The 10,859-nt window shown below is 57.9% G+C and overlaps 1 protein-coding gene across 1 annotated transcript in view; it reads left to right on the top strand.

Moving 5' to 3' along the window:
* DRC11 (dynein regulatory complex subunit 11) overlaps positions 1 to 9,119 on the top strand; it is a 101,029-nt gene extending 91,910 nt beyond the window's left edge. The window contains exons 18-19 of the mRNA XM_037069237.1: positions 3,861 to 4,099; positions 8,563 to 9,119. Coding sequence (XP_036925132.1) covers positions 3,861 to 4,099; positions 8,563 to 8,688 — 365 coding nt within the window. The 3' untranslated portion in view covers positions 8,689 to 9,119. The remainder of the gene's footprint in view (positions 1 to 3,860; positions 4,100 to 8,562) is intronic.
* Positions 9,120 to 10,859: the final 1,740 nt, after the last annotated feature.

A 10,859-nucleotide genomic window follows, 5' to 3' on the forward strand; every position in this document is an offset into this window, starting at 1 on the left:
GGGGCTAGAGCATTGCTCTTGACCTTGGGTTGGACAGTGTCTGTGGTTTCACAAAACCCTGGCTGTCGTCGATGCACAGCTGAGGCAGTTGTGCTGTTTGGTAACTGGCCAGTCGTCTGTCGGGACTAGACCACGTTACAGGTCCGGCCGGTGTCCCCTCAGCAGCTTCGTGGGAGAGGGAGAGGGAGTGCCTGCACCTGTGGGCAGATGCCCAGCCCGTGCGCAGCAGTTGTCCTGGCCCGGGGCTCTGCCACGAACCCACACACTCTCACACGTGGCCCTCTCGGGGGGTGATCTGTGTGGGCCACCACATTGCCGCCATAGGAAACGCTGGCTGGCATTTCCCCCCGTGACCCAGAAGCTCCGTGGCCATGGTGGCTGGGGCATCCGTCTTAAAGAAAGCCCGCTCCTGTCTTTGCAGGGACCAAAACCAGTGTCTCCCACCCCACAAAGCGTGGGCTGCGGGTCACAGCGTGGGCCTCTGTTCCCCCGTCCTTCCACAGGCCGCAGAGCAGAAGGGGCAGGGGGGTCGCACCCCCAGCCGGCCGCCAGGCTCCTCCAGGGGTCCCGGGCAGGGGCTGGCTGGAGAGGAGAAGGGTGGGTCCTCCGGAGGACTCGCGGTCTCTACGGTCTGCCAAACGTAACTCAGCAGCTGTCTTCCCCTCCCAAACCCAGCCATCGCCTTCTGAGTGTCTCTGGGAAGAAAACCCACCCCTGGGGGTGATTAATGCCTGTCCGGTCTGCAGAAACCCCTCCGTGCCCTGCTCCGCACGTTCCCGGCGTCGCCTTCTCTGGCCTCTACCCCCTCGGGGCTGTTTCACCACAAACCCATCCATCACGGCCCCTGCCCGCACCCCGTGTGCACTCGGGGGAGTCGGGCACGTCTTCTGATTTTTCTGGAATTCCAGGCTTCAGAGGCCAGAAACTCATCCACATCAGAGTCACCTCTGTGCTTTGGCAAAACCCCAAATATAATCAAACGTTAAGATACTGTGTCACCCTGAGCACGCCCCGGGATGGAATCAGTGCGGGACGCCAGAGCAGAGAAGGCGCCGGAGTGCGGGCCCCCCATCTGAAGGAGGGGAGAGAGTTAGATTAGTCTGGAGAACCGGTGTCTTTCTAATCCAAGAGAGGAGAGTGAAATGCATCACTTGGTGGGGAGGGCACCTCCGCTGCCTTCAGCCCCACCGCTTCCAGGCCCCCAGGCCTCACGGCCGCAGCACTGCCGGCCGGAGCCTGTTCTGGCCGGGCGTTCTCCCCAAGCGTGACCGGGGTGAGGCTCGGCGGCCTGCGCTGCCAGGAGCTGCCGGCCCACGACTCACTCGGCCCCTGACGCCCTCTTAGCCCCACGGCAGCCACGAGCGGGTGGCTTTGTCGAAGCTGCCGGGGCCATTCTCCTAAAGGCTGATAATGACTGCAGTGCACCTTGACTCGAAAAGGCAGTCAAGGGGCAGTCAAGTCTGGCTGCCTCTCCCGCTCTCCAGAGCTGGGGGTGGCTCTGGGGAAGTGGGCCAGTCCTGCAGTGGCCATGATGGATGGGGTTTGTGTGGACACAGCGGTGTGTCTGTGTGGACATGCCAGCCCGGAGATCCTGCAGTTTTTTACCCCACGGGCCGTGCGTGTTTGCTTGTGGGTGTCCCTCGTGTCAGGAGGTGGGACAGCAGGGACAGCTGTAGCTTAACAGGGAGGCGGGGAGAGCGCAGAGCTGGTGTGGCTGGGCGCCCTTGCCCTCACGCTGGCCAGCCCACGGGCCCACTCTGTGCTGCCGGTGGGAATTGGCCCGCGCGTGCCCACAGCCAAGGTTCGGAACTCCCAGCCTGGGGCCCTCAGCTGTCGGGACATCCCCCAGCCTCCCCTGCGGAACGTGCTCCCGTCTCAGCACCTACAGGTGCCGCTCAGCCCGTCACACTTTCTGCGGGTGTCACGGGTGTGGGCAGGAGACGCCCTGCATCCCGGGGGACGCCGTCGTCCGGTTGCAGTGGCAGCGGCTTGTTCTCACCACGGCTGTAGCTCTGAGCTCTGGCCCCGCAGCAGTGGTGTGTGGGTGGGGACGCCTCGCGCCCGCTCCATTCTGCCTTGGCGCAGACGGCTTTCTCGTGGTCTGCTCTGTGTGGCCCTGTGTAGTTGATGAGCAGCTGGGGACTTGGGCACAGAAGGGAACGACCCGCAGTAATTATCATCACTGAGACGACAGTCACTCGGTGACATCGAAGTGCAAGCCTCTGCCCGTGAGCAGCGCCCTCTGCTGCGCCTGGCGCCCGTTCGGGCCTCCCACGCCCAGGAGTTCAGTCTTCCCCTCCCGTCTGCGGGCAGGACTGAGCCGGCCTCAGGCCCAACTAAACCCACCCAGAAGCGGGTCGGGGGGCTCCGGCTGAGGCCCTCAGGGCCCCGGCTGGCCCACTTCCTGCAACTCAGCCCCTGACGCCTGTCTTCCACACTCACTGCGGGGACACTGTGGGCCCGTGGCAGATGCACCCCCTTCCCCAGCACCGCGGCCTTCCGTCCAAGAGGACAGCAGGGTTAACTGTGGGAACGGCCCGGCGCCCAAAGCCGGACTCCGATGAGGTCACTGTCACCTGCAAGTCCCGTCGTTCCTCCACAGTAGTTGCGCCTTTGCATCTCACTGGGCATTTCTGAATCTGAGTTTGGATGAGGTCGTCTCTTCGGAAAGCCCGCTGTGCTCCGTTCAGGCGGTTCCGGCCCCGGGTTAAGAAAACGTTTCAGATGCTCCCCACAGAAGATCAGAGGCTCCAGAGGCGGCTGACCAGGCCTTGCCCGGCTCCGAGCCCGGCGGCTCGCCGACGCCGACACCATCCCCGTCTGGATAGGGCCCCCACCCAGGCAGCACGGGCGCAGTTCTCAGAGGGATGCTGTCCCAGGCGCCGTGCGGGAGTCCGTTCTGTCTCCAGTGTTAAGTATCCCCGAGGGACTGTGTCATCGCTCACGTTCACCCGTCCCTGCGTCCTGAGAGCCTCAGTTTCCCCACAACCCACTCGCCCAGCAGGCAACCGGCACCCAGGCACAGATCAGTCAGGTGATGGGCCCACAGTGGCTGGGGGGGCGGGGGAGGATAGGGACAGACCCTTTTATCTAATACGGGGTCCCCTCCAGAGCCTCACACCCAAAGGGAGCTGGGACCAGCAGCACTGAGGGACAGTAGAATCTGCACATAAAAATAAGTACTTTTTAAAGAGCTGCGCTCCTCCTCGTCCCACTCTGGAAAACAGAATATNTCACCCGTCCCTGCGTCCTGAGAGCCTCAGTTTCCCCACAACCCAATCGCCCAGCAAGCAACCGGCACCCAGGCACAGATCAGTCAGGTGATGGGCCCACAGTGGCTGGGGGGGCGGGGGAGGATAGGGACAGACCCTTTTATCTAATACAGGGTCCCCTCCAGAGCCTCACACCCAAAGGGAGCTGGGACCAGCAGCACTGAGGGACAGTAGAATCTGCACATAAAAATAAGTACTTTTTAAAGAGCTGCGCTCCTCCTCGTCCCACTCTGGAAAACAGAATATTCTGAGGCAGAGACGCACATCCACCGGGAACGTGTCCCATTCTGAGAGATTCTGAATGTCTTTAAAGGCCCCACACTGACCTCAGTTGAATTTTTCCTTGTCCAATCCCAACGGGGCGCCCACAGACCGCACACGCCTGACGTAGGGCTGAGAACAAAAGTTGGCCAAGGAGAGCGTCATGGTGCGGGGCGTCCTGCTCAGCAGAGTGACGGAGTGGACGCCCCAGGCCCTGCGTTCTCCACGAGGGACCCCGTGGTGCGAGAGGGGTGGGGAGCTGGGTCAGGCTGCCTTCGCGGTGTGACCCTGTCCTCTCTGTCTTCCCCGCCATCTCCAACACCACAGTCTTGTGGAGACACGTCATCCAGCGCTTCGGGGGGGTCATCACGAACACCCTGAACATAAGCTGCCTGGCGAAGATCAGCGACGGCTTCACGCAGGGCCACGTCGTGCAGGCGGTGAGAAGCGTGCTCACGGACCGCAGGGTGCGGCAGCAGCCGCGCAAGCCGCTCGTCGCCGTGGAGTTTGTGGCAGCCCTGAGCAGCCAGAGCCCCGTCTACCAGGAGGAGGAGGACAGCTTCAAGGTGAGGGGCGCTCGGTCTCCGCAGGCAGCCCGTCCCCCGGGGCTCCCCAGATCCAGGGTTTGACTGCTGCTGTACAGCACGAATTTTCGGAAACTCGGAATTTGGGGATGGTAAAATCTTCCTGCCTTAGCTGTAAAACGTGCCTTCCAAATTTTGAGAAAATCATGGTTCATAACCTCCTAAATTAACAGCCAGATCACAGAATTGAGTAGCAGCTTCCAAGCCACTGCGTTCACACGTGCACATGTATGCACGTGTGTACACATACACGTGTGTGCACGCCCAATCATGTGTACACACATGCGCACCCCCCTGTCTTGTTTCTCTCTGGTTTTCACTTCGTATGTCACTCGATGGAACAAGTCTCGCGTGGAGAGAAGCACCCCCACCTCGGCCGGTGCTGGCTGGGCCGCGTTGCCGCAGTCCGCTTCCCACCAGGGCACTCGCCACAGGAAGCCGTGCCTGTTGAGAGGACACGCCAGGGTGTTGTTTTCTAACTTTCTAACTCGTTGTGAGATGGTCACAGAATGTCCTCCATCTGGAGGAACCTTTGAGAATCAACTCTCCCAAATCCGTCTTTTATGGGAGGACAGAACGGCAGAGACTCACGTCCTTCCTTACCCAAGTGCAGGGTCAGCGGCCTGACCCCAGGGCCAGGCAGATGGGTGCTGCTCAAACCATTCTCACCCAGAGGAACGCAGCGGCTGGCTCTCGGGCCTGGGCGGAGTGCTCTCGCCCAGCTGGGAGATGGGGGCGGGCAATCACGCCCACGCAACTACCCCCACCGCCCTGTCGGCCTCACAGGCATCAGAATAAGGAGCCAAGTCCTCCTCCCACCTCGGGCTGGCGGGGGGGGGGGGGGGGCAGCGGCTCGAGCGAGGAAGGTCGCCACACCGAGGCACCCTTTCCCACCCGCTCCAAAACTCTTCAGCTCCAGCTTTCCGCCTGCACTGCAGGGGGAGATGGAAAACAGTCACAACACTGAGACCCGCAGCGGTGACCTGGCCAGGACTCTCGTCACCACTGTCCAGCTTTGCAGCGTGGTGTGAGAGCGCCCAGCACGTGGCTGCTGGGTGACTCACGTGGCTGCGTCCAGGGGAACTTCGCTGGCGGACACAGGCCGGCTCGGCTGAGGCCCCGCCGAGCCGATGCTGCTCCCAGCGGAACTGAAAACAGACGTTTCCAACCTCATGCCGAGCGTTCGCATTGGTATTCTTGTCGCTGTTCAGATCTTGGTAGTTTTGTAATTTACAGTAATAATTGTAAATATTTATCCTCTTCAAGTGATACATCATTTTTCCTGAAATTCCCATTTTTCTTCTTTTTTTCTAAAGAGACCATATTCTTCCTTGTTTTGGGGAGCTGTGCCAAGGGTGGTAACTCCTCTGCTTTGTCTTGGCCATGTTCTCCACTCTGCACGCTCTCTGCCCGCTCTCTGCACGTCCTTCCGTCTGCTTGAGGGGCTGGAGGCCCAGGGGCTGACCGCAGGACGCGGGAGGAGGCCACCCTGCCACCTGTAGCCTGCGACGAGAGCACGGGGTTCTCGCTCTCATTCTGGGCAGACTCAGTTCCGTGCTTTCTTAAGGAGACCTTGTCCTTTCACCCCCCCCCCCCAGCCCATTTCCACTGGCCTCGTAGCTGCAGGGCGGGCACCGTGCAGGCCCACCTGCATTTCGATGAGCTCAGTGGCGAATCACAGAGCAGATACACGGAGGGAATGGCCGAGTCACACTCCTGAGTAGGTGCCGCTGCGGCCGCACTTGCTTGCGGTCAGGCCGATCACTTTGGTCCTGAGAAATTTGACCCACCTGTGATTCTGACGACGTGTCCGACTCAGGCCTCAGAGTCGGCAAGCACATTGTCCCCTGCTCTGTGGATGTGACGAGGAACATATTCAATGATGATGGCAATAATCTGAATACCGCTGGCTCGTACATACCGACCACTTATGTGCCGGGCATCCTATTAACTCCCGTGGCCCCTATTACGGAAAGGAGGAGACGGGGCTCTCGGGTGGGTGGGAGGCAGAAAAACGTCCCCCGAAGACGGCTACATCCGAGTCCCTGGAACGGGTGAATAGTGGGTTTCCGGGAGAGAGCGCGTTTCCAGGTGCAGGTGGGATTAAGGCTGCTAATTAGTCAACCTTAAAGCAGTCTGGTTGTCCTGGGTTACCCTCGTGAGTCCCGTGGAACCAGAAGACGGGGAAGGGGCATCAGCAGAACGGAGAGCGCGCAGCGTGAGAAAGACGCGGGCGCCGACCCCACCAGCGGGAGGACGCAGGAGGGGCTGCGGGCCAGGAAAGCGGCCCCCCGGCCCCGGACCCTCCAGAAGGCAGCTCGGCCTGCAGACGGGGACTGCAGCCCACAAGGCCCATTCGGGACGTCTGGCCTGCGGGGATGTGACGGAATGTTTTGGTGAAACCGAAGGTTTGTGGAGCTTTCTTATGGCAGCAAAAAAAAAAAAAAAAAAAACCCAAGAGGCAAAGTGACTTCTGTTCCAGGTCACACAGCTAAAACAGCTGGAATTCCAACCCTGCTCCAGAGCTAAAAGCCAATTTTATGAACCGTGTCCCGTACTGGCTCTCAGTCAGCAAGGAGTTCAGCACCCAGGACTCGGCCACTGCACTCACGGGGGAGACAGCCGAGGCTACAGAGGGGTGAGAAAACCCCTGGGGCCAGAAACAGGTGACCCTTGAACCCAGCCGACAGTCCTGTGCCTGGCGTGCGGCGGAGAGAAGAGCAGGGACAGGCACAGAGGAAGACCCAGTCACGAAAGACAAAATAGTGAGGCCGGGTCTCCCATAGCCAGGCATCCCAGGGCGGCCTCCCCTCCGCACCTGGAGTCCTGGGTGTGGCTTAGAGGCAATGGTGACACCGCGGTGGGGGGGGGGAGAGGGAGGAGGGAGAGGGACCCAAACAAAGCCCCCTACTCCAAATGAGTGTACAAGTCGAAATCCCAAACAGTTTAGGGAATCCAGTGTTAAGGATAATCTGACAAAACGTTGAAACTCACGAAATGCAGGTGACAGATGAAAGCACAGCTCTCTGTTAGCGCAGACTCAAAGCTCTGAAACAGGTCAGCAGAAAGGGAATAACGAGATAACTATTTTAAAAATCATAAAAAAGAAAGCTTGGCAATTAAAATACAGTTATTAATATAAAATAGGAAAAAGTAAAAGAGGTATGAACTATAGACGCCACATGATCAAAGAGCAAATTGGGGAACTGGGGGTGGTTATGGGGCCCCAAAAGGCACCCAGAAAAACAACAAGATAAAATCTATGAACCGTAATTAAGAACCGTTAGAGATATTACATCCACTAAGAGATGTTCTTGAAGAAAGGAATGGAAGGAATATCAGAGGAATAAGAATTTGAGGAAATCCTTGCTGAGGGTTTTTCCTGAGTTAAAAGCATGAGCTCAGAGGTTAAGAACACCCTCCCAGGGACCAGCAGGGCGACTAACAACAAGCCCTCCTGCATCCACCGTGGGGAACCCGAGAACAAGACCACGGGCCAGTCTTGGAAGACACCAGAACACCCGCAAAGAAGCTGCATTTAGGACATCAGACAGCCCGGGGACCACCGTGGATGCCGGGATCCAGGGCGGCCACCTGTGAGTGCTGAGGGACGTTACCTGTCTGCCTGCAATTCCACCCGCCCAGCTAGCACCCCCGAGACCTGAGAAAATAAAGGCACTCTGAGACATGCACAGCCTGAGACGGTCCCCTCACAGCCACCGACAGAGGGCAGTTTGAAACAGTGAAGTCACAGATGCTCGTCACCCACACCCCAGGAACGCCCTTTCTGTGCGTGCATCCCGGAGTTCTCTCGTGTGTGCAAGGAGAGACGTCAAAATGGTGAGTGTCAGCACTGTTCCTAATGATAAGAAGTTGGAAATGGACTCTCCGTCACTAATGAGAGAACCGATAAGGGCCGTGGAGTGCAGCCAGGCAGTGAAGTATCGCCACCATGACGTTTATAAACCAAAATGCTTCACAGATCTCAGAGAAAACGGGAAGGCTAAGAAAATGCCATTGGGGCCCAGCAACAACTAAGAAAGAGCTCTGTGGGTGGTGTGACTTCACTGTGTCTGCTGTGGTTTCGGCAGCCTCCCCTAGCGTGTGTGTGTGCGTGGTCCCCTCGATGCCACCAGCCCCGCCGGAAGGCACCTCCGTGGCCGTTCACGTTACCAAGGAAACCCACACCGTGGGGCAGAGGAGGACCCCCAGGGCAACCGACCGGGAAGCGCCGTGGGTCAGATCGGCCCGTGGTTCCCTGAAACCGCCCGCTCCGGAAGGCGCAGGGGCGCAGGTGGGAGAGTGCTTCCTCGGGACCCACTTGGAACGCCCCCAGTTTAGTGGCCGCCTGCCCCTTCCGCCCTAGCCAGGTCTTCTTCACTTCTAAGATCAGTCCGGTGAATTCACGACCTTCTGATCTTTCCTAAACATCTGTTTTCTTTCAGAACTGGTACGCCAAAACCCCTCTGGGTAAGAAGCGCGCCTTGGCCTTGCAGGGAGGAAACGTGGGCAAGGCCAAGGATAAAGAAAAGAAGGGGAAGAAAGGGAAAAAGGAGAGGAAGAAAAAGTAACGCCTTGCCGAGGAGCCGTCCTGGGTCCCGCTCCGCGGTGGCCGCCCCCACTGCAGTCTGAAGAAGACCCGCGCCCACGCCACCGGCCCCGCCGCCTCTGAATCCTCGCAGTCGGACCTTCTCTGGGCTGCCCACCGCGTCCGTGGCCCGCCGCATTTGTCCTAGAGTTTGCAATTGTCCCTTCGCCTCCGGAAGTTTGTACATAACCAAAACCCACGCACAGTCTTCACAACTGACACGTTGTCTCGTTGGTGTTCGTTGCCAGATTTCACCCGTGACAGGAAGTGCTCTCGTTTGACAACTGGCAACGCACTGCGGTCTGTTACCGGCACTCTAGTCTTTATCCGTCCATATGTATATTATATTCTCTTGCACATATTTTAGTGAATTAATTATTTGCACTAATCATAGACTTTATGTAATGGAATAAAATTCTCTGGTCCTTGAACTGACTCAGTAATTTGGCTGCTTGAGCTAAAAAAAAAAAAAAAACCCAAACTTTAAAATGATCTATGTCAACCTTTTGATCCTGAAGATGGGGACACCAAGGCCCGGGGTCACACAGAAAGAAAGAAGAGATCATTATGAAAAAAGTCACAAGAAGAAAACAGAAGTTAAAAACACAGTAATTTACATGAAATGGGAAAACATGGTCAGAGGGCAGGTTAATGAGCTGGAGGGCGATCTTTGGGGACCCCCCCCAAGGGCAGCCCAGAAGACCAAAGAGATCAAACCTACAGCCTACAGGTAAGACCCTTTAAAGACAGAAGTCCAGAGGAAAAGGAACAGCAAAGGAACAACGGTGGGAAGACGAGCTTGCTGAGGACCTTCCTGAACGAAGGACATGGGCTCTCAGACTGCAATGCTGGACCTCCGTAGTCGCCCTTCAATTCCCGAGAAGCACTTGGAACACGGTGGGCCATTGGCTGCCGGAACTAGATATAAAAATAGGGTGAATGAGGGGAAGAGGAAGCCTGAAGCAAGAGGTTAAAAAAACACTGAGAAATGGGATAAAAAAGAGAAGACCAAAGACTCAAAGAGAAATCGAGATTGTGTGGGACCCTGAAAGGTATTATCATCAAGGTGAGAACTCGGAGAAGGCTTATGTGGAGGTGGGTGAGTTTGATTTACGATTCACAGATACCCTCTCTGATCAAGTGTGGGCAGCCCCCTACACTGTGGGCCACAGTGGAGGTCAAGGTTGCCAGGGATCCCCAGCAGGCTGGACCTTCAATGCCCAGAACTACAGGGGTCCCCAGTGTCTCCCGGCCACCGGCACGTACCCTCCACTGGCATCTGTGCAGGAGGCCAGCACAAACCGGGACAGAGGGAGGCAGCCGCAGGCCCACGCGCTCTGCACACATTCTGAGCACCCCAGGAAGCTGCCCACCACCCCCATCCCGCACCAGGGCCCCGGACAAACTCTGCTGTCTGAGGGCAAACCCTGCCGCAGCCTCACCTCCTTATGCTGCAGGAGCGTCCAGACGGCCGGCCTGGCCGCCCCTTCCCGACCTCACACTGCGTCTGGCCAAGGCCCAGGGGGCCCCAGGGGCGGACAGAGCCCCCACCCTAACCTCAGACAGCAGCTTACTCTCCCAAGGCCAGCTGAGCCAAGGTCCTTTCTCTCACACTTCATGGGGAAAAGACCCTCAGTTAGGACCTGAGAAGAGAAGTTCAAGATGCTAGGGTTTGGTGTCTTTTGGAGAATAATAGGATCTGGAGGGTAAAAAATGAGTATCAGGATTGTACAGATACGGACATTATGAAGATGGTAAACGACAACACCACTGGACTTGGTCTCAGTCCAATGACAAGGAAACTTCATCGGAACTCGGACAGTAATGATAAAGGATAACTAATGGCAGAAGCTCGACCAATCCATGTGCTTCCCAGCAGCCCCGGCCAATCACCTTCCTGTGACACCAGAAAGGGTCTGACCTGTGCCGAACCCCGGGGGTGGCCCGAGCCACACCTGGCTGCTCAGCACTGGGAATGTGGCTGGTGTCACTGGACTCTTTCTCATTCACGGGCAGTTGGCGTTTCAGTAGCCGTCGGTGGCCGGTGTGGCTGGGGTGCTGAGCGGTGCAGCTCGGAGGAGCAGGCGAAGCCTAAGAACCGACGAGGGCCTGACGGTGGTCCCCACGCACTCACTCTCTCACGCACACTCACAC

The sequence above is a fragment of the Sturnira hondurensis genome, unplaced genomic scaffold (genome assembly GCF_014824575.4).
Source record: "Sturnira hondurensis isolate 20B ecotype Veracruz unplaced genomic scaffold, ASM1482457v3 Scaffold0018493, whole genome shotgun sequence".
Taxonomy (NCBI): domain Eukaryota; kingdom Metazoa; phylum Chordata; class Mammalia; order Chiroptera; family Phyllostomidae; genus Sturnira; species Sturnira hondurensis.